Here is a 21578-nt window from a genome sequence, read left to right as displayed (position 1 = left end):
GGTTGTTGCATTCATGGCTACTACACAAGATCAGTTGTTGTGCTTTTCCCAAATGCTGTATTTTTCACATCACATTAACTTCATGAGCAAATTGTTCAAATTAATCTCTCACACGCCTTGACACATGCCAGATAATCAATGTTATTCATTTCACTTGTTGGTGGTTTTGATGTATTGACTCTTTAAGAGCTCAATCTGGTAATAACATTTATCCTTAAATAAATACTATGTAACATTTCTACCTTAAAATAACAGCTTGAAAAAAATTGTGCGGCTAGAATGAGTTTTAATATTACGATTGGCCTGTCTCCTATGCCCTTCGGGGGTCTGAGTTGGAAAAACTGCGCTATGTAACTTTGCTGGACCGGCCCGGGAGCTGAGCGGAAGTACTTCGACTTGCTTTCTGGCACACCTACCGCAAAAACAAATAGACCCCTCTCACACACCCAGGTACATTTGATTACTCTTACCTTCTCGGTCGACATAGCTTGCACCTTCAGACTCCTCGCCGGTTCATCAACAAACGTGAAACGTGAAAGCGAAAGGGTGTTGTATTTATGACAGTGTAACCGTACATTACCTCCAAGCCTGTATGGGGAGCTCCATGGTGGGCTTTTTGAGAAGTTACATTGTATTGCTTTAATGATCCATTTACAAGCAGACAGCTCTAACTACAGTTAGCCCACTCAGAATATTTTGAGATCTAATCTCTCAGAGACCACAATGAGTAATGGTCTGGGAAGAATGTGAATCCTTCAGATTATTATCATTATAATTAATATCATTATTAACCCATGTTCGCCGTGGTACAAAATCATGAGAAATGAAAAACGATAAATACCAACAAACTAACTTTGTTTTAATCTAAACTCTCTTCTTGTCTGTTGGTATCTTACTGGTCATGTAACTACTTTTACCTCTTAATTTTTATGCTAATTAAGTTACCTATGAATTCGAGATAACTTGTAAAAAACACAAAAAAACATGATAAATTTGACTTGCTGTGACAGCGCTCTCCAGTAGATGGTGCCCCTCGCCCAGCAAACCCATCACCTGTAAGTTGCCTCATGACTGACAATGCTGCTAATTATAAAATATGTTGCAGCGGCTTCTTCTTACTTCTTTATTTTAAAGTGAAACAGCTTAGAACTTTGCAGAATTTAAGCAACAGAAATACAAATACAGCAATGTGTATTTGCAGGAAAACATCCACTAGTCAAGGGGAAGAGTCGGTAGGCAAAGATCACTTGAGGAAGCAGCTCCATACTGTGGTTCAGCTAATTGCTAAGAGTAACTTTTAATCAGAGCGAGGTTGTTCCCCTTTCGCTGAGAAACAATAATGTTGTTTATAACAGTTGCAGAACATCATCTAACCGGTTTCCTCTTCCTGCAGACACAAAGCAGAATGAAGCTGATAGCTGACAACTATGAGGACGAGCAATATCATCCACACGCCCCTCACCATCAGCCTCAGCCTCCGCATGCTCAGCCCCAGGCCCAGCCCCAGCCCCAGTACCCCCACGCTCCCCATGCTCAGCAGTCCCCATATCCACACACCCAACACCAACAACACCCACAGCACTTGCAGCATCCCCAGCAGCCACAACACCCACATCCCCAGCAGTCACAACACCCACATCCCCAGCAGCCACAGTCACAGCCCCAATACTCTCACCCTCAGCACCCTCAGCCACTTCCCCAGCACCAGCAGCACCCACGCCCCCCACAGCCTCAGCACCCTCACCAACAGCACTCCCAGCATCCACCACAACACCCACATGGACATCCCCCTCCACAGCACCCTCATCCTCAGCACCCACATGGCCCTCCCCAACAAGGACCACATCCTCAGCATCCTCACCCTCAGCACACTCAGCACCCCCAGCACCCTCAGCACCCTCAGCACCCACAGCACCCTCAGCACCCTCAGCACCCACATCACGCCCAGCATCCACGTCATCCATCGCCTCACCATCGAGGAGGACCGGCCAGAGGACCCCCACTTGCTGGTCATCGCCCCTCCCCAGACCAGGTTAGATGTCACCCAGATGCTTCGTGTTTATCATAATAAAATGTTCAAAATAATCCAACAATTTAGAAACGGGTCCAAAAGCTGATACAAAAAAAAATTTTGTTTATCAGAGCTTGTCTTTCGCTTGTATTATTCTGCCATTAATCACCTCACAACCCTCCAGAATTACCTGATGTCTCTGTTTATAAAGCTTCATATAAAGTGGTTCCAAACAGCTCCACCCACAGTAACTATAAAAATCGAATTAAATAAATAAATTGGTCCTTCTCACTGATGTTTCAGTATTGATTATCTATTTGTCATGTACAATATTGTGAGTGAAAGCAACTGTTTTTGAATACTTTTCAACATTTTGTTTCTTATAAATTCTGTTAAGAAGGATATTTTATACTGGACTTTTATGATTTTTTTTTACATATTGTAGCTGCATTAGATCTTCCACCATTTCTGATGTGCCAGTGATGTTTCTTAAGCAAACATATTCCAGTCTCTGTCCACTTTCTCTTCTTCATACATAACATGGCTGACAACAGGATGATGAGGAGGGCATTTGGGCATAATCTTAGCTGTGACAACCAAAGCTCTAATGTTGTTTTGAGGGGTAAGATATATTTAATTCTCTCCAACTAGTGAATATACAACAAAAGGAGCTTCATTGTGACATTTGTGATTTGTCGTTTCTCACATTCAGATGATTCAGTCACTACTGGAGGAGCACAACCATGCCATGATGTTGAAACACCACCCAACTAAAAATGTATTACGTTCAATCAGTCAATACTTCTGAGCAGTGAGACCTCTGCTTTGTTTTTTTTTTTCGTTTTTTTTCTCGCTGGGAAAGAAGAGGAGACAGTCAAGTGTGCAGGTTCTGCATGGAGAATGACAGCTGAGCAGGTGATTTCACAAGTTTTTTGTTAGACACACAACTAAAAGCTTGACAAATTTGTGATGTTGTTTCATTTCCCAACTGCATCTCACAGTCCTTGTCTTCATGTTCTTCTTAAGGTGATGTGGGGCCTCCACTTAGGGTGAACAGAATGAGACATCCTCCACTACCTTCACAAAACGATCCTCAATGTGATGCCCTCTAGTGCCGGGTCTTCTGCTTGTCAAATTGTTGCTATGACTTGTGATCAAAATGGCCTTCATGCATCAGAGGTCTCACAGAAATCACCTCGCCTGTCTGAACAAGCCCTCTTCCTCCTCCCAGCAGAATTCTCATGACTGTTTCTCGCACCCTAAGTCCTTTTACTGTTTCAAAATCGTGGTTTCCTCCTGCCTGACTCACTTCTCTGGCTCTGATTGGCTCCTACGCTTGACTCCGTCATGGTTTCCTCAGTCCTCACTGCCCTCCTGACCCACCTGATGACATCTGACCTCTCTACCTGGCTATCACGAACCGCATTGTGCAGAGCCTCTTCTGTTGTTTACATCATCTGATTGCATTGATGAGCTGTATTATCTTTTGTGCCGCACAGTGACCACTAATTGACATCTTCTTATATGCCCCCACCCATCTAACATTTAAATTCTTTAATTAAGCATTTCTAAGTGTGATGGTGTCCTCTTACCAGCATGTTCCACATATGCCAGATTTGAGTGATTTTAGGTTTTCAGTTATGATTTCTCGTTAGCACAAGGAAGCACTTTGGGCTGATCGACTGAGCGCCTTGAGCCTTGCCTGCAGTGTCTCCTTGGCTGCACGAGCACGGCAAGTTGAGCTTTGGGGCTAGTTTAAACCTCAAGGCTCTGTCTGTCATCAATGTTTTTCTTCATGTTACCTCATTTTAATCAGAGTTAGTCAAATAAAAAGAATTTATCTATGCAGATGTAAACGTAGAGGGAACAGATTTTTATTTTCCATCTGTATTTAAAGTAAATCCAACTGTAATCATTCACCCAATCAGAATGGCCAAGAGAGTGATCAGAAAATACTCATCAGATTATTTAGATTTTCCGAGACTATGCACCTATGCACCTCTGTGTTACAGGAATTTTTACTAATGGTGCTTTTGCTGGTGCTCAAACTAAATGGTGTCAGAAGACCTAACAAGAGCGTCTTTTAGTCCTTTTACAGTGAAGGGACTTGATCCCATGATGAGCTTCACAAACAACTGTAAAAGACTATTTTGTACATACAATTTGACGACGGGGGAATCACTATAAGCATCATAATAGACTATGAAGTGGAGAAAGTGTCCAGTAGATGTTTTCCCTGCAGGTTTAATTGTACCACTTACACCTTAGTCTCTGACCTACAGTATACTCCTATTTCCCTCTCCCATGTGCTCTCTCAGCAGTAGTCTGTGTGATCTCCCCACACATCGTGACTTGTTTTCTCCTTCTCAACAAGGAGGCCTGTGCCTCGTAAAATCTGTACACATGATAGATATGCATATATTATACATATAGAGAGAAATCTATAGAGTGTGTCTATATGTGGTCAGAAAATCGTGTCAGACTGACAAGATATACTATATATGTTTTTTTCCTTCATGGTTATTTTTCTAACTGGCTGGAGGTCAGAGGTGTCTTATTTAGAGCCTTGAGTGGTACGATTTTCATCTGAGTTGTATGTTGTGAGAAAACCCCTCAGCAGCAAGTTAACATTCCCTGTCTGAAAATATAGGACAGCCCAGAAAAACAGAAGAGCTTTAGAAGTGCAGTGGTTTATGGAAAATATTAACGTGTATCCAAATCTATCTAGAAGTCAAGAAAAGACATTATTACATTCCTTTCTTAAAGTGAAAAGCAACTCAGCTGAAGACCACTTGGCCTGTGGTGACAACTTTAAATGTTTAAAAAAAAAGAAAGTTTTGTTTTTTTTCTAATTTTGTAGCTCACAGGTAGCAGTGAGATTGCGTCTGCTGCACTCAGCAGTCAGATGCTTGCACTTGTGAATGAGGACGATCAAAATATCCTCCAAGTAGAGGTTTCAGTGACTCTGTCTGGATGCATTTCCTTTGTGTGCGTTCTTGTCGTTGTCGTCATGTAAACAGAAGTGGTGATGTGTGTGACCGTTACAGCTGATAAAGTAGAAAAACCAACACATGGTGTTACAGTATTGTGAAAAAAAACGAAGTAGACTGTTACTAGATCCAAGTTTCCCCTCCCTCCCCTCATGGTGCCTGTGTGTCAAAATGTTGGTTGTTGTATATAAACGTCTTTCCATCGAGCCATCTTTCACAAACTGAGATGATTCGCGCATCATTTTTTACACGTCTGTTAATCCACGTTACGGCTCCCGTCACTGACGAAGAATCTACCGGATCTCTAAGACTTTTCTGTTGGTGTTTACAAATGTTGAGGTTAAGGTCCTGATTTGGATTTTTTTTTTTCTTTAAAAAAGGAGAAGACAATGCAAACAGACAGAGGAGCAAATCCTCTCACTTCACCATCAGGGGGTGGAGTACGAATCCTCCATTTTCAGGTCCTTATCTACTGAATACTTGAAGTAGGGAGTTTTCCTACCATGATATAGCATATATGATTTGCATGGTATAGACAACATGGAACATTTTAATTGTGCCCATGCATGCTGGTTTTTACATTACGTGCCAACTGAAGGTGATGATGTATGGATCCTGTTCTCTATGCAGAGCGATTTCTCTACTTGTGTCAAAAAAAAAAAAAAAAAGGGGAAAAAAAAAAGGCTTAGAGGCAGAGGCTTATTTCTTGAATTAGTGACATCAGACTCAGTGCTGGGAGTCATGGAAGGCAAGGATTCATCTGTGCCTAGAAGCAGCGGTGTAGAAAAGCCTGTAGATTCATTTTTAAAAGGCCTTCAAAAGAAGTATGAAAAGCCTACCATACGTTTTCTCCTTATCGCTGTGAACAGGTTGTTTTTTCTTTTTGTGTTTGTCGCTGAAATCTTTGGATTTGATAAATCACTGTGACCAATGCCAGAAATATTTTTGTTTGACAGAGCAAATACTGCGTTTTTACTTTTTTTATTCTTAATTTTTTTTTTTTTTTCGAGTTAAGCTTTATTTTTTTTTCTATGGTTTCAGCTTATCAAATATGCCAGTTTGAGACTGTACTGTTTGTACAAGTAAACGTTCTGAGCTGTACAGTAAAGACTTTAGGAACAAATTCAATGTGTGTCCAGCATGCTGAATGATCATTTGTGTGAACGTGAGCTAATCTACCATGAAGCGTCATTTCCTCATACATTACCTGCATCTGCATCGTGCATAGTGACGGTGTGATGTTGTGTTTGAGAGTGACGTGTGTCTCACTTACTGTGTCCCCTTAGTAGACAGCCTGTGCAGTTTTGTGAGTGCAGCATGTTTTTGGGGTTGCTGGTGTAAATGTACTCAAAAAAGAGAGTTGAGTGTGTGTGTGCATAACTGCAATTTTTTGTTTAACGAGTGAGTGTGTGTGTGCGCGCGAGCGTTAATCATGTGAAAGAGATAAATCTATTTAAAAAACTTTATCAAAGAAAGTCGCTACAGAAAAACAAGAGAGACTGAGGAAGTTCTGAAGCATGGATACTATGTAATGTTCAGTTTGTTTGTTTTTTTTCAACAATAGGAGGCTGTCCTCAGTGCCCCAGTTTGCTATTGTATGTGCTGTATCAGAATAATATTATTGATTGTTGGCCAGCTTGTTTATATCCATCAAATAAAGGTGACTTTCTTTCTGTCTTTGTTAGTCATTTTTCTACTCTAATTTAAAATCTGTTTATCTGACACTTGTTTACATGCTTTCATTAAAGCACTGAGTCTCGGATCTTAACATTTACTAACAAGGACTGACGGTGAATAAAAATACGTTCATAACGCTGACTGTCACCTTGAGTTACAAACTTTAGGACTCCAAAGTTGGAAGTGGTTTCAAACTGGGTGTGCCATACTTATTTAAGCATTTGTGTTCTGAAAAACATGTGGAACACCTTTAAAGTGTTGATTGATATGGTGTATCAGGAAAATAATGTTATGTAACAATGCACAAAAACATCAATTCTGGTATAAAGGAGGATTGTGCAGAATTTAGGGACATCTAATGGTGAAACTGGATATTGCAACCAGCTAAATACCCTCCATCTGTCCCTTCCAAGTATAGGAAAAACTAGTTAAAATCACCAAAAAATGTCAAAGACTCAAAAGTCAGTTTTTCGTTTCGTCTTCTGTGGGCTACCATAGCAACGCGGTAGTACAACTCTCCAGAATCCACAGAATCAAACCCATGTAGTTTTGTAAATATGAAATCCTTGTGAAATGTAGCCAAAAATGATCTTTTTATTTTTAAGTGATTCTGCACCTTTGAAAACATAGTAATAAATATCATATTACAATTCTGCCAGTTGATTTTCCTCAATGTTACACACTGGAACTTTAAAGCTATTCAGCAAAATTGATTTGTGGCTGCTAAAAAACACACCGGACAGTCGTTTACAACTAGGTACACGAAAGCAGCGTTAGAAAAATCATGAGGCTAAGCACTTCTTTTGACAGATGCGAGCCCAAAATGAACACACTTGTTCAAGTCATCTCACAGCTTCTCAACTGGGCATCTTTTCATCGCAAGCAATGATCAGTTTCTCTATGGGCCAATAAAAATTAGCAAAAGTATGTCAAATTCATGTCAAATTCAGCAGCACTCCTCAAAACTATTTTCATGAGTCTTTTTTCTTTAATACCTCCATGCTGGGCATCAAGTCTGTGCTGTATTTTTTAGTCTTACACAAGACTTTGGGCATAATGAATTGTTGCTTTCCCACAGTCAAGGCAAGGACTTTGCTAACGCGAGTCTTGACCTAAGCTGCTTCTTCCTTTAAGCTGTAACAGCATTTTAAAACTATTCCTTTTGGCCACCAACTTTAGATGGCAGAAACATGATGAATAACTTCATCAACCAAAGATTATATGGAATAATTTGTTTGTCCACAATATGGACACAAGACTCATTTCCTTCGTCTGAACTCATTTAAAGGTGCTAGTTGGAAGTATTTCACGTTGAAAGTTTAATCACTGCTAACTTATCAAGCCATTGCTCCATTTAATTCATTAGTCTACCAGCAGGCTTGGCAGGTGACTGCCACTAACTGAAACTACAGCTGTAAAGTTGACTCACACAATAATCTGGATTTTCATTTTCAAAGATATAGAATCGATTCACAAATTACAAAAAAAAAATCCCAGTTCATTTGTTCCTTTAACATGCAAGGTTGGCAGAAGGAAAGTCAAGTACTTTGAAAATGCCACACGTCTTAACTCACATCATCTGCCGCCATCCAGAGTTGAAAGATGTTGAAAAGTTTATAGTTCAGCTTCTAACCAATGCATTAGCATGTCCCCAAACTTCAAGCAAAGAGTGAATATGCATTAAAAAAAGACGGACATCCATGGCTTGTTTTATCTCAAGACCTATGCTCATACGGCAGAGTGGAAGGCTTAGATTTGAGTCAAATACGGTTATCACATAATAAGGAAGGAGGCCTTGTCTACAAATAATTTTGAATATAACACCTGCAAACCACACATACTTCCTTTACTCTGTTACTGGAATGAGTATTCTTTGGCACTGAATTATGAATTGTTCTGATTCAAGAGGGGATTTTGAACTGAATCGTGACCTCAAGAACTGGAATTGAACCGCATCAAACCACATTATATGAAGATTCACAGCCCTACTATGCAGCTTCTGACCTAACTTTCAAAATCAAATACTTGGATACACCTTTGAGTCCTTACTAATCAGTTTGCCTGCATGTGACAGTTAAGAGTCTTTATGTCCCTTCAGGAAGCTGTCTATCAAACGGTCCCCTCTGTCAGAGAGCCAGTAACCTGCCATGGCTGCAGCTGCTCCTATGAACACAGACGTGTAGACCAGATCTCCCTTGGCCGCAAGTGTGGCCAAAGCACAGAGCACCACCCCAAAAACCATCTGCTGCAGCACCTCCACTTCGTCATCCTGGATGTCCTCAAACAAACCTTTCTCCTGAACACCTGCAGAAGGAGATGAAAGAGGGTGAGGAGGAGGTCACTGCTTTTTTGGTCTGAGTTGGTTTGTGTGTTCAAGCTTTTACACGTGCATGGTCGAAATGAGATGGTACTCACTGGGCACTCGCTTCCTCACACAAACACTGTTCTTGCGGATGAAGCCTTCTGCACAGTCACAGTGAAAAGAACCCTCTGTGTTGATACAAATGTCATCCAGGCCGTGACAGGCAAGTACCCAGTCACTACATTCATCTATGTCTGAACAAAGGAAAGGCAAAGGGAGACTGATGCATGCGATATCTAAATAACACACAAAGTGTTTTTTGGTTTTTTAAATCTGTAATTACCCAAACATTTGGACCCTGTCAGTCTGTATCCAGAAGCACATTTCCTGCAGCGAGCCGGTCCACCACCCATACAGCCCACACAGGCCACATCACAGCCTGAGAAAACAGTAACCATTTACGTTCCCCTAACAATAACTAAATATCAATCGATAAGATCAGACAGGAAGTAACATTCCATTTTCAGAACCAATGAAAAACGTGTTTGGGTTACTTCTCTTGGCTCCTTACCTGCCCACAGGTATTCACACCAGCAAACTGTTTGAAATGTTTCTTTCAGGCGTGTGCCAGTGTTTTATTTTCATCACAACTAGTAATATGAGCACACACACTGTGAAATGATATATGAAAAATAAAAGAGAAGCCTAAAATACCCCATTTAAAGGAAAATATGTAATTTCTGTTGAGATTAATTAACTAACTTCATTATTCACTGGTATAATATTGATACATTTCACATGTATTTTTGACATCTCTACCCTTGTTTTATTCATTTTTGTCAGTTTTCACTTTTTCTTGGGATCCAGAAAAAGAAAAAAATGGAAAAAAAAGAATGTAAATGTGCCCGAATAAAGCAAAAGACTGGTTTTCATTGTAGTTCCTGGACAGGTTACAGAAACGGAACGCGACCTTTTAACATTGTCATGACATCTCTGTGGCACTGACCTCTGCACTCAAAGGATCCTTCTGTGTTAAAGCAGTAACCGTTTGGAGAACAGTTATCCAGCTCGGTGCCACACTCGTCGATGTCTGAAACAAATCAAAACATGAGCACATTTAATGTTTAATCCCATGTACATGGGATGATTTCTTGGCTTACGTGTGAAACCCTGAGTACAGTACCTACACATGTTTTATTATGGAGTGTCCATCCAGCTCTGCATTCTTCACATTGGTCCTTTTCCTGCCTTGAACACTTGCTGCAGGCATCTGGACAGCCACGCACAAGAACAGCCAACAGACCCCACAATAACGCACACTGCAGCAGGCTTCTGTGAAGCCTGCTCACTCCCATCTGACCAGAGGATGAAGCCGTCAAATTCGCAGTTAAGTTTGATTGAAAACTAGGAAAACAACACATGTTACAATGCACGTGTAAGAGTGCACAAGTGATTTTGTAAATTCACACGATCAGCCATCATCTTATGACCACCTGCCTAATATTGACTATGTCCTCCTCAAGCTTTCCAAAGACCACTCAAGACTATACCAAAGAACAGCTTATGGTGTCCTTGGGTGTGTGGTACCAGGGCGTGAGGAACAGATCCTTTGGGCTCCGTGGATTGCAGGCTGGGGTCTCTGTGGACTGGGTTTGCTTCTATCAGATTGGTATTTTTGGAGTCTGGAGGCTGGGTGAAAACCTCGGACTCTTTGATGTTTTTTTCTGTGATTTTCCTCAGTGGCTTTTGAGGGGCCATCTGCTGTCATGCTGGGGAGGCAGCTCCTGTAAGGGGTTGCCATATCGGGGGCATGGGGATTGGGAGGGGTGTGGGCTGGTCTTAAAAAAAGTTAGTTAGGTAGCAAGTGTTAAACTGGCATCCAGGATGCAGGTTTTCCCAGCAGAATCCTGCAAGTTACAGGACGATCAGTGTTCATCACTTTACCTTCAGTGGCTTTGATGCATACTTCAGTTAATACCCTATGATATTCTTTAAAAACAGCATATTATTTTATTCTTTTATGAAGTGACAGGTGAGATCTGTTTGTTTACTCATTTCTATTGGCGTATTTAAACTGCATGCCCTTTTAAAGGCTTAATATTTCATTATATTCAAGAGGAAATTGTTGCTTTTCTCCACTATAGATCGGACAGCTGCATTTACTTCAACATATTAAAGCTTTACATAAAATAAAGAAATGTTTCAAGGATTTGTTGATGTATTGTAACAAATGTGATGTATACATTGTCAGACATCCCAAGTCTCCCGGAAGGTCCGGGAGTCTCCCTGATATTGATAGTTAATCACGGATGCCCGCGAGTCGGATAAAATATCCCGGATTTTAGACTATTCGAGGGAGTTTTTTTTTTTTTTTTTTTTTTTCAATGCGAGTGAGAGCGTGCAGGCAATAAAATAACTCGTGCACCATGCGCGTTTCGACTGCGCAGGCACGAGAGAGAGAGTGGTGTGGGGAGAGGTTGCTTGTGAAACCTGTGCGTGTCTGTCCAAAGCGACGCTCTGTTCAACGAGCGTCCAGGGCGACTGCTTGTCAGAGGAATAGAAATTGACTTTCTATTGCACGAACTATATCACTGCTGTTTTTACTGAATTGAAAAGTCTCGGGACTTTAAAACATTTTTTTTTTTAAATCTTTAATACCACTGTGTAAAAGCTTTCTCCAGCTGGGGTTCAACATGTCAAGTCTCCACTCACAGTGAACTTGACACTGAAACAGTTAACACAGCAGCTGTAGAGTGGATTTAAAAATAAACTCCAAAGATAAACTTATGTTATGAGTATTACTCACCTCCGTGTGGCTACCTTGTAAAACCAAATCGTCTTTGTCGAGTTTATACGCAGTGAATCCGACCGAGACGCGCGTGACACCTGATCGGCTTCTATTATGTTTGAGTACAAACTGTGACCTGACTGGGACTAAAACATCCCGAGCGAGCGGAGCCTCGTGTAAGCTATGTATCGCCGCCCCTCCGGAATGTAAGAAAACTCTTAACAAGCACTTCTGCGTGCTCGGAAAACTGACACGACATTGCTCCAATGAGATCCACCGGCTTCTCCTGACAGAACCAATCACATGGCACAAGAACATTTATTTTTAGACAGGCGTAAACTGTATGATATGATATGATATGTCTGCTGGATTTCAGGTGAAACGTTTTGCGGCCTAAATAAAAAGACTCCATTCTATATTTTAAGGGCACCAAATCCCATGAAAAAAGCAAAACCAAGTGCAAACTGATCTTTGTAACCTGTGTGATCTCATTCTAATGCAGCTACTCTATGTCACAAACCTACATGAACGACTTAAACAGGTATTCTTAACAGTAAACATGATCCCCATTGTTTCCCCTTTTTTTAAATCATACACAGTCACTCTACACAGCTTCAACAAAGCCTCACAAGTCTGCTTACTCTGTTCACAACAAAGATGATTTATTAATGTCTGGTGACGGTAGTCAAAACATTCACTGCCCAGTTGCTTCAGCTTATCATTGAACCTATACAAGCAGAAAGGAACTGGCTGCAAAGCATAAGTAACATCACTGCATGAATGATAGAAACCGTTTTATGAAATTTAGAGACTCTCCTTCTCTTAAATATGAACGCATAGGTCTTCTACTCTTCTCATGATGATATGGTCACGAGAGCGTCTGCGTGCTAAGTGTAAAAATGGGATTAATGAGATTGACGGTCGCCTTGTGAAATAAATGTAAATTAGCCCTCATCATGATCATGTGGTGTTATTGCCTAAACACAACCAGGAAGTGACAAACTTTTGTGGTAAGGTAGTGTGTTCCAAGGCAGCCAGCAATGTGGTATGAATCCATGAAGGTAACCAATTGTGTTCTGGCAGCTGATATAGGTTGGTCCTGAACACTCATTGTGAGTTCGTGAATGACTGAAAGTGTTACATGTAGCGTACCATCAACTCCCCCCTTTCTGAGGATTTTGTGGTTTGTTAAAGTGTTAAAGTAAAAGCTTGAGAATGGTGTTTGATGTTCAAATGTTCTTATGAGTCGTATTTCCCTTCCAATGCTTGTTGGGCTGGTACTTTACAGAATGGGTCACATGCGAGGGTATGAACAGACAACTGATATATAACTGACTTGTTGTAAATTTGTTAACCATTAAAATATCAATATCATATTGTAGTAACGAGAGAGTATCGCATCTTCATCACATCCAGTCCAGATGAGTCTTTCATGTTTATAGTACAAGAATGTTTTTTTATGACATTTCTGGGCAATTCAAAGGTTTCATCCACACGTTTGCCCAAAGGTATTTACATCAACGTGGCAAAATTGTCTTTATCCAACATCTTCCTCAAGTGCCCCACATCCATCCTGTCCACATCCTTTTACCTAACCCGTTGTCAGTTTCTATGACAGCCAGCTCAGTTAAGAGTGACTGAGTCTGAGCGGGGAGGTGGAACAGAGGCAGCCCGTGAAGCAGATCCGGTAGTCTCCTGTCGCTGGTGGGCCACTGTTTAGGCTGGGAGTCAAATTTCACCAGAAAAAAATGTTCCCCAGCTCTGCTCTGCTGTTTGTATGCGTGAATGTAGAACAGGGAGGCTGTAAACAGGTCCGAGTAAGGAGACTTTAACTGTTGTGGTTCTGCTCCGTCTCCATCTCTGTTCAAGTGGGTCCACTCTTCTATTCTATCCAAGGCTCGGTGGCTCAAAACAAGCAAAACTCGACCGCCCATGCTGCTGAGCTTCTGCAGCTGCGAGTGCAGCCACGGCAGAGGTCCCAGAGTGCACTGCTCCTTCCTGCTCCACTGGTCCACGGACACACTGAAGCCCTGGTTGCAGAGGTAGGACCCAAGATGATGTACTGACTCTGAAACACTATCATCCACATCTGGGGGGCTCAGCAGCACCACGTGGCCCTTCCGTCCAACTTAAGAGTGAAAAACAAGGGTCAGACATGTCTTGTATCATTGAGATTTCATGTGTGTGTGCATATTTTTTCAAGTGAAGCAGAAAAAAAAACTCACCCTTCACAAATCCACCATGATGCCAGCTCCACGCCCACACTAAAAAAATCAGAACAGTATAGGGAAATAAAGCTGACAGATCAACACCAAAACGGTAACTATCTTAACACAAATATTTGATCCACAAACTGCACAAGGCAAATGAGTCATGATGAGTCGATGATGAAAGAGTCAACAGGAGCCTTTGTGTGATTCTATTATGCATATTCTATCATGGCCTGGTTGCAAATGACATCACTCTGTCTCATCTGTATTGTATGTTTTTGTGGAATTTTAACACATATACATTATCTTATTTTATCTTATTTGATTTTGTTGTATTTTATTGCTTTCACTGTTCTTTTATTGTTTTTATTTGTTTTTACTTATTCTTCTCTTTATTTATTACCTGTTGTAAAGCACTTTGGTACATCGTAAGGATTGTCTGTAAAGGGCTGTATAAATAAAATACATTTACATTTACATTTAAGGAGGAAACCAGAAAACTACTCACTCTTGACACAGTCGTGAAGGAAATAAAACACGAGTGCCGTCACGCAAACAAGCAGCATTACACCCACAACCAGAAGACTCCAGCGCCATCTGCCAGCTGCAAGAAGCGCAATTCACCACTATGTTAGGATCAATTAACACATACTTTATTGCATTTTTTGGAAAATATATAATCCCCCAACATCATCAGCTTCTGTCATTTTAATACTTACTATCATGAGAACAGACTGGACCAAACTGATGTTCCATTCCCTTTACTTTTATCTGGATAAAGGAATGTACATATTTGCGTTATCCATGTTCACTAACTAAGCAGGAATATAATATATAGATATATGTCAGGAGTTTTGTAAATACTTTACCATCACACATTGTGAAAACTGTTCGTCGATGTTTTGAAACACACCTTTATTTTCCTAAAAGAGAGACAGCTGTGAATTACGCACAGATACTGCGAAACCAGAAAAGGTTGAAATCTACAGAGTGTTACATTTAATCTAAAAACACCAAATATGTCAGGCCGAATTTCAAGGAAATGTATGTGGAAGGATGGAAAAGACTAACAAATATTTAACAAACAAAGCATATGATATTGTGAAGAGCTCCAACAAGAGTATACACAAAATTCATTTGAAAGTGACAAACAGTGAAGACTGTTTTTTCCTGGATTTTTCCTGAAATCAAATTACTTATGGGAAAATACAATCACAATGTTTTGTTGTTGAGGGACTAAAAGAATAGCAACCTCAGTATATTAGCTGTTCTTACCCAGTGTCCCTTGCTGTTTTGTCTCCATGTACCATTTTCTAGCAGTTGCCTGAGGTTATTTATCCCCCTGCAGTTCCCAGTTTTGTAGCAGAGCCACACTTCAACCTCCAGCCTGCAGGGAGCAGACAAGTTCCACAACAGCATGACGCTCTTGTCGTTCATTTTTCCCAGACGCACGTGGACTGACACATTTTTCCACATGTCCTGTTGTAAGTCGTATGGAAAATCTAGAACAAAGAAAATATGAACCATAACATAAACTACCCCCACGAGTGTGCTGCAAAGGAAATGACAGCAATTGAAAAAGAAACAAAAAAATTCAGACCTGTTTTTTTGAAGGGGCAATATTTAGAGCGCCTTGACTGTTCATCCTCATCCCATGCCTATCACAAAAAAAAATAAAAATAAAAAACCACATTGGTCGCATTTGTCTGAATAAGACTGTCGGTGCATTAGCCAGAAGTCATAAAAATAATTGTACCTGGAGACACATGCAAGGGGCCACATAATGTAGTGGGATTGTTTTCTGGTTCCAACTCTGTCAACAAAGATTGAATACAACAAAGCTTTAATGAATTCCAATGGTGTAGTGTCAGGCATACAGAAGAGTATACCCACTTCTAAACTTCCTCTGATTTGTATGCATCTCAGTCAGAAGTATTGTGCAGGTCACACACATAAATACAATTGTTGCATTTATTGGCATGGTTGGTTGGTTTTTTGTATGGGAAATTGTGCTCAAAATCAGTTTTCTTGGTGTCCTATATCACTAGAGTCAGCTCATTAAAACAATGTTTTCACCAGATCTCTGATTGTATCGTTCTACTCGCTGAACCAAAACATGGCAGAATGGTGTGTATTAATCATTGCTCCTGGTTTAGGGAGTCAAGCCTTCTGTCATTTTGACAAACATTCAAGACTCCATTCCTTCAGTGAATGCTTTAAATTGACTCTGATTTTGAACTTAAACTTCAACTCCTTTAAACTGTCCTCATCCTTTTCTTTGAACCTTCTTTTCATTTGAAGTTGTGCTCATAGGGTGAAGTCTGTTAAAAACAACCAGGACCTTAAGGCTGTACATGTGTTCATGTGGTTTTGTGAGTGTTGTTTTGAACAAATTATTTGAGAAAGGCACCAAATTATTAGGCTGACAATCTCTGAAGCTAAAATCCTGAGGAGTATTGGTCTAATAGAAGCATTAATGCCTTGGAGTCTGCTAACGTCAGTGCAACTAATCCTACAACTAACATAACATGGTAATTAGTACCCTTTGAGGTGCTGGCAAGCAGACTGTGTTACCATGCACTGACAGGAAAGTGCTGTTGTTGTTTTATCTAACTTTACAAACATATTCTCCAAAAATCTTTGTCCTTTAAACTACCAAACATTATACAAACTGATAATGTTAAAACGCTCTACTCCATCACCAGCTTTGACAGAAAATGCAGAAAAAGTGTGTTGAACATGTGAATATAATGCTTCAAGTAATATTCTGATAAAAGGTGTTCTTCATTATGAGTATTTTCACTTTGACACAATTTACTAACAACATGTGAAGTGAAGTAAAAATCTAAAAATATTAATATTACTCTTAACACTGTAATGGTGGTTTGTCTTCTTTTATTTACTTATGATACATGAGCACATCTTCCACCTCGGCACCAAAGGTAAATAATAACCTGTAACTGAACTGATTAGCCCTGATCACACTGACCTGACAACTTCCATTCTCCTCATACTGGATACACATAGAGGGAAGGGTGTTATTCCTTTCCTCAAACAGCAGCTCCATCTGACTGGTCTTCTGGTTTATTACACTGCTGACTGTGGGTACTGTAAAGAAAACCATTTTTATGCTCCTATAGACAAATAAGGCACAGGTAACACTATGTGTATATGTGGATGTTAGTGTGTCTGACTGTCACCTCGACACATTGGGACACGATTCAGCAGCTGCTTCTGGGAACACACTGCGAACAAACAGGAATATGTGTCATAATGCCACACATCTAGTGATCTGTCATAAGACATTGTCATAGGGAGTAACTGGGTTTCTTTTGTTGTATAATATCTGAAGCTCTCGACTTTGTGACATACAATGATGTGAATTTTTCAACACGTGCTCTGTGGTCAAAACTTTACCGTCATCTAAAGAAGGTGCAACGACTTCTTGCTTTAGATGTAAGTCTTTAGGAGGATAAACATGTATTCGGCTGCTGAAGGGAAACTCATCTGGCTGATTGATCGTTATGGTCATCTGTAATAAATCACACACACAAACAGAGATAATAAGATGACGTGCCTGGAAGTGAACACACACTTAATGGCAGTAGAGAGTACACGGAGATCAACAGCACCTTGGCCTGGTTTCGGTGAGTAAGAGCTGTCTGATTAACTGTGAACTCCACCTTCTTGCATGTGGGCATGGTGGCTGCTGCTTTGTAACACACCGTCGCAGACGCTATTTCAACAGAGAAAGCAGATTAGAATGGACTGAGACAGATTAAGTTGCAGGGCGTTGCTTAGTGTGGCTAAAAAAAAATCTGATTTCAAATACTGACACAGAAAAGTATGCCTGCTCTTTACACAGATACAACAAACTGAGTCAGTTTAATTCACGGTGTGGTCTGGGTTTCATCCTGTGATGGTACCAACAACACACTCCTCAACACCTGACTGCGAAACTTGGGTAACTGTAAAAACTGTTTCTGCTTGTAATATTGTATTGTGTAACAATGACTAGCAACAACAAAGAGGAGTTTGGTCTGGGTTTATCATAGGCCTACCTTTTGCATTCCTCATCTCCACACTGTAATCCTCCTCATCAGCCCCAGAGTGGCCTTCATCTTCCACTTCTTTAGCAGGAGGAATGTAGAGCTCAGTGTCGATCACTAGACACAATATACAATTTTTTGCGTCCTTACAGCAGAGCTTGAAATCTGGATTTAGCTTTTTAACATCCGCAGTATCCTCTGCACTTGTCAGAGGAATAACATCTTCCATTGTGCATTCAGAAAGACCCTTAAAAAAAGACAAAAAAAAATGGAGAGGCAATGCTATTGTACAATTCATTGCATTAGCTAGCAAGTGTTTACCACTGCATGTAACACCCCTGTGTTGTGACAAGCTGGCAGGTGGCTTCATTTTAGTTCACTGTCTGCTTTTAATGAAATGTTTGAGAATAAAACACCTAATCAGTGACAAAGGAAATTAGATATCAGGACAGGCTATGTCAACACTAAAAGGAAATTAAAAGTGTTATCTAGCAATAGACAGTAGTTGATTTTCTACAGTACAAAGACTGCAGTCTTGAGTGTATTATAGCTGTGCACCATGCAGTACCTGTGAGCAGATAAGGTCATTTCTGTCATATGCAGAAGTCTCCAAAGCCCTGGCTGACACGCAGAGGCCCAATAAAACACACCAGAGTGAAAGAAACATTCTGCTTCACTTTTGTCGGAGTCTTACAGGAGTTTTCTACACATATCTCTCTCCTGGAGCAACATGAAAACCTTGTCAAGCAGGTGCAATATTTTCTTCCTTCTCATTCCTTTGGGTAGAAGATTAACTTGGTGGTATGCTGACAGGGAGTGTGCTCTGGCATGACAGGCAGTAAACTGAGACAAACTGGGTTTCACCTTCGTTTATGGCCTGTTGGAGCAAAGATACACACCAATTATTCTTTTCTTTTTGCATCAAATCACAATCTGAACAAATTCAATGTGAACTAAATCCCTCAGACAAGGCAGTCTAAAAGTAACTTTTTACAAATGTTTTCTTTTGGTTTGACAAATTCATAGATCCACTTAGTTAGAATGGGGTATGATAGTCCCTTCTTAAAGTACATCCCAGCAAAACAAGTGAATAGTTCAATGACTTTGAGATGATATAGGAATATGTTAATTAAACATTAACATTAGCAGTAACATTAGAAATGTAATTTGTTCAGACAAGTAATTTCACAAAATAACAATCTACACTTACTGTGTTGGGAAATCAGTGCTAGGTTATCCATTTCAAATCCTGTATTTCTACAGGTTGCTCCGCTCTGCTCCTTGTCAAAGTGCTCAACGAGCGTTTGACTCATGAAAACATCATCACATGGAACGTCACTGTCCTTACTCAGAAAATGTGCCACCCTTTTCTCCCCTGTTCCTCACACACACATACGCACACACGCTCTCTCTCTCTCTCTCTCTGTCTTTTTTTTCTTTAGGTGTACAAGCTGTGGCTGCCAAAACTTCCCTCTTTACAGAGTATCCAACACAAAGCCTATGGGTTAAAGTCCAATGGTAAGTTTCTAAAAGCAAAAACCAGGCTCCGCCTTTAGCACTTACCCTCTCATGGAGAGGTATTTCAACTAGTAACTATTCATAGTTGGTCTGTGGGCGACAGAGCGTGATACCTTTCCTTGTCTTGCAGTTCCCAGTTAAACTGCGTCTTGACAAACGGGTTTACTGCCTCCACTCTAAAGAATTCACATGCCTTTGACCCTCACGAGTAACGCAATGAACCGCCTGAGGAGTTTGGTACACAACGACACACGCCTCACAGGAGTTCAACTGGTTTGACCACATAATGTTGAATCTGTTAGGAAACCAGGTCCACTCTTGGGAAATAAGTAAGAGAACCACCTATTGTGAGCCTTTCAAATAGGCACATCAGAGTTACTTTGTTACAACAGAGGTGGACAGCTACTTTACTGGAGCCTTGTATCCACTGTTATGAGGCAATGACACTGAAGCTTGCAATTTTACAAGGATTTGCACTGCTGAATTTGTGACCACAACATTTACAGTAACTGACTACTATGATCAAGATACGATCTGAACTCTGTTTAAACAACCTGCAGCCGAACATTAAATCAAGCATAATAAGCTGTTTATTCTCCATTCAAATTAATTAATTTAACCAAAGTTCTGAACACAGGAGAATTTTTGTTTGTCTCCACATTGCAATTAGCATTGATAAATCAACAATTATTTTTCACTTTCATTCACAGCCCTTCATTGCTAATTTGCTCCTCAACATGTGCTGTTGCAGTGGGGTTCATGAGTACTTGTTAATAGTTTTTGTGTTGACCACCACAATTAATTTGGAATTAAATTGTCAAAATGTGATTAACGTGTAAAATTTCCACTCTAATTCAAGGGGTTTAACAACAATTTTCCATGAAACAATTCAAAAGTTACAGCATCATTTAGCGTGATTCCTTAAGTCCCACAAAGTTCGGTGAACAGTTGATTCGTAAGCAATTGAGAGGTGGCACTGTCCAAACACTTATGCACCTCACTTTAGACTATTTATTATGTTGCCAGTTATATTGAAAGGCCTGACATATGTAAACAGATGAAAGCAGTAAAAACATCTCATTATGTAAACAGTGACGAGACTTTCCAAAGCTTTCACTTATGGTTCTCTCCGAGTTAAGGCTAAAATTTACTGCATTCTTTACACAGTGGCACGATGAGCAGAAATTAAGGCTCGTAAAATCTTAAATGACTTAAGTCCAACCACATAGCTGGAAACATTAGGCCTGGCTTTATTGCTAACTTGGTTCTCAAGAAGCATTTAGCAATGTTAGCAATGATGTATTGCTTCACCATGAGTTGTTGATAGAAATAATAACTCAGAATACCTCTCTTTTAGACAAATCACCCAAAAGTGCACGTTCAAGTTTAACTATAAACCTAATTTCCTGAAAAGTGGAAAACATTTTCCAAAATGCAGTGAAAGTTAAAATATTTCCTTTTTAATTCGGTCGAACTTTCATTTTCTATGCAAGCCCTGAGACGCAAGCGAAGAAAATAAAAAAATCTGTTTTATAAGAACCCTGAGCCCTGAAAGGCAAATGAATAAAAAGGCTGATAATTCAGTATTTGTGCTTCTAATATTATTCTCTGTCACAGGAGGGAGCCACTGCTCTTGAATTACTTCTGGCACAAGTGTACAATCAAAGATCTGGAAACGGTAGACCATTACACCATGATCTAAATAGAATCAAAAGGATTCGTATCTTACATGTATTCTGAACAAAACATACACAACGTGTCAGCATGTCCTGCAACATCACTGCCATGTCTTACTTTTGCCTTGAAATGTATTTCAGCATCAGCAGGAAAGGAAACTTTGACCACTGACAGTTTGTGTTGGTGGATCCAAACGCTCAAGAGAATATATATTTTTCATCAAAGTCATTCATTTTGTAGTGTTGTAATAATTACTGCACCCTATGAGTCCCCCTGCAGAACACTCACTCACACCCCCTCCCCCCTTCAGTCACACACACACCCTCCCAGACTCACAACCCCCTGCTCACACTCAC

At 40.3% G+C, this 21578-nt stretch overlaps 3 protein-coding genes across 9 annotated transcripts in view; 1 reads left to right on the top strand and 2 right to left on the bottom strand.

Annotated features, from left to right (window-relative positions):
- Positions 1-6678, top strand: part of erc2 (ELKS/RAB6-interacting/CAST family member 2) — a 45767-nt gene extending 39089 nt beyond the window's left edge. For 4 of the 5 annotated variants that reach the window (XR_012769495.1, XR_012769493.1, XR_012769494.1 and 1 more), the window contains 4 exons: positions 1394-2032; positions 2566-2633; positions 2724-2926; positions 3038-6678. Coding sequence is in view for 1 of the 5 variants with exons in the window: in XM_075461111.1 (XP_075317226.1) it covers positions 1394-2032; positions 2457-2465 (648 nt within the window). In the remaining 4 variants the exon portion in view is untranslated. Of the gene's footprint in view, positions 1-1393; positions 2033-2456; positions 2526-2565; positions 2634-2723; positions 2927-3037 lie in introns of those variants that run through there. The other variant, XM_075461111.1, reaches the window with a different exon arrangement.
- Positions 6679-7244: 566 nt separating this feature from the next.
- On the bottom strand, positions 7245-12321 carry creld1a (CRELD disulfide isomerase 1a). Of its 3 annotated transcripts, none has more exons than XM_075461109.1 (6): positions 11787-12321; positions 10164-10384; positions 9987-10070; positions 9324-9419; positions 9094-9234; positions 7245-8982 (listed from the first exon to the last, which is right to left on the bottom strand). In XM_075461109.1, exons 2-6 carry the CDS (start codon positions 10333-10335, stop codon positions 8753-8755), a joined length of 723 nt encoding a protein of 240 aa, XP_075317224.1. In that variant the 5' UTR covers positions 10336-10384; positions 11787-12321; the 3' UTR covers positions 7245-8752. The 3 variants fall into 3 exon arrangements, with proteins under 3 accessions (XP_075317224.1, XP_075317223.1, XP_075317225.1); XM_075461108.1 differs by having other exon boundaries at positions 10164-10335; XM_075461110.1 differs by lacking the exon at positions 11787-12321 and having other exon boundaries at positions 10168-10255.
- Positions 12322-12409: 88 nt separating this feature from the next.
- On the bottom strand, positions 12410-19686 carry il17rc (interleukin 17 receptor C). The gene is made up of 15 exons (XM_075461107.1): positions 19238-19686; positions 18596-18904; positions 18040-18274; positions 17611-17714; positions 17396-17510; positions 17179-17223; positions 16968-17086; positions 15735-15791; positions 15579-15636; positions 15254-15480; positions 14848-14901; positions 14698-14749; positions 14487-14582; positions 13994-14032; positions 12410-13896 (listed from the first exon to the last, which is right to left on the bottom strand). Exons 2-15 carry the CDS (start codon positions 18692-18694, stop codon positions 13322-13324), a joined length of 1875 nt encoding a protein of 624 aa, XP_075317222.1. The 5' UTR covers positions 18695-18904; positions 19238-19686; the 3' UTR covers positions 12410-13321.
- Between the last annotated feature and the right edge of the window lie 1892 nt (positions 19687-21578).

This window comes from Odontesthes bonariensis, chromosome 3 (genome assembly GCF_027942865.1).
Source record: "Odontesthes bonariensis isolate fOdoBon6 chromosome 3, fOdoBon6.hap1, whole genome shotgun sequence".
Taxonomy (NCBI): domain Eukaryota; kingdom Metazoa; phylum Chordata; class Actinopteri; order Atheriniformes; family Atherinopsidae; genus Odontesthes; species Odontesthes bonariensis.
This window is presented reverse-complemented; position numbering and strand designations above follow the sequence as displayed.

Coding starts and splice junctions, on each gene's coding strand:
- creld1a (XM_075461108.1), bottom strand. CDS start 12,086: ATGTTCTTGTGCCATGTGATTGGTTCTGTCAGGAGAAGCCGGTGGATC. Junction 9,420..9,986: donor AGGATCCTTTGAGTGCAGAG/GTCAGTGCCACA, acceptor CTGTTTTCTCAG/GCTGTGATGTGGCCTGTGTG. Junction 8,983..9,093: donor TGTGAGGAAGCGAGTGCCCA/GTGAGTACCATC, acceptor CTCCTTCTGCAG/GTGTTCAGGAGAAAGGTTTG.
- il17rc (XM_075461107.1), bottom strand. CDS start 18,694: ATGTTTCTTTCACTCTGGTGTGTTTTATTGGGCCTCTGCGTGTCAGCC. Junction 18,275..18,595: donor ATGACCTTATCTGCTCACAG/GTACTGCATGGT, acceptor TCTTTTTTTAAG/GGTCTTTCTGAATGCACAAT. Junction 15,637..15,734: donor CCCCTTGCATGTGTCTCCAG/GTACAATTATTT, acceptor TTTTTGTGATAG/GCATGGGATGAGGATGAACA.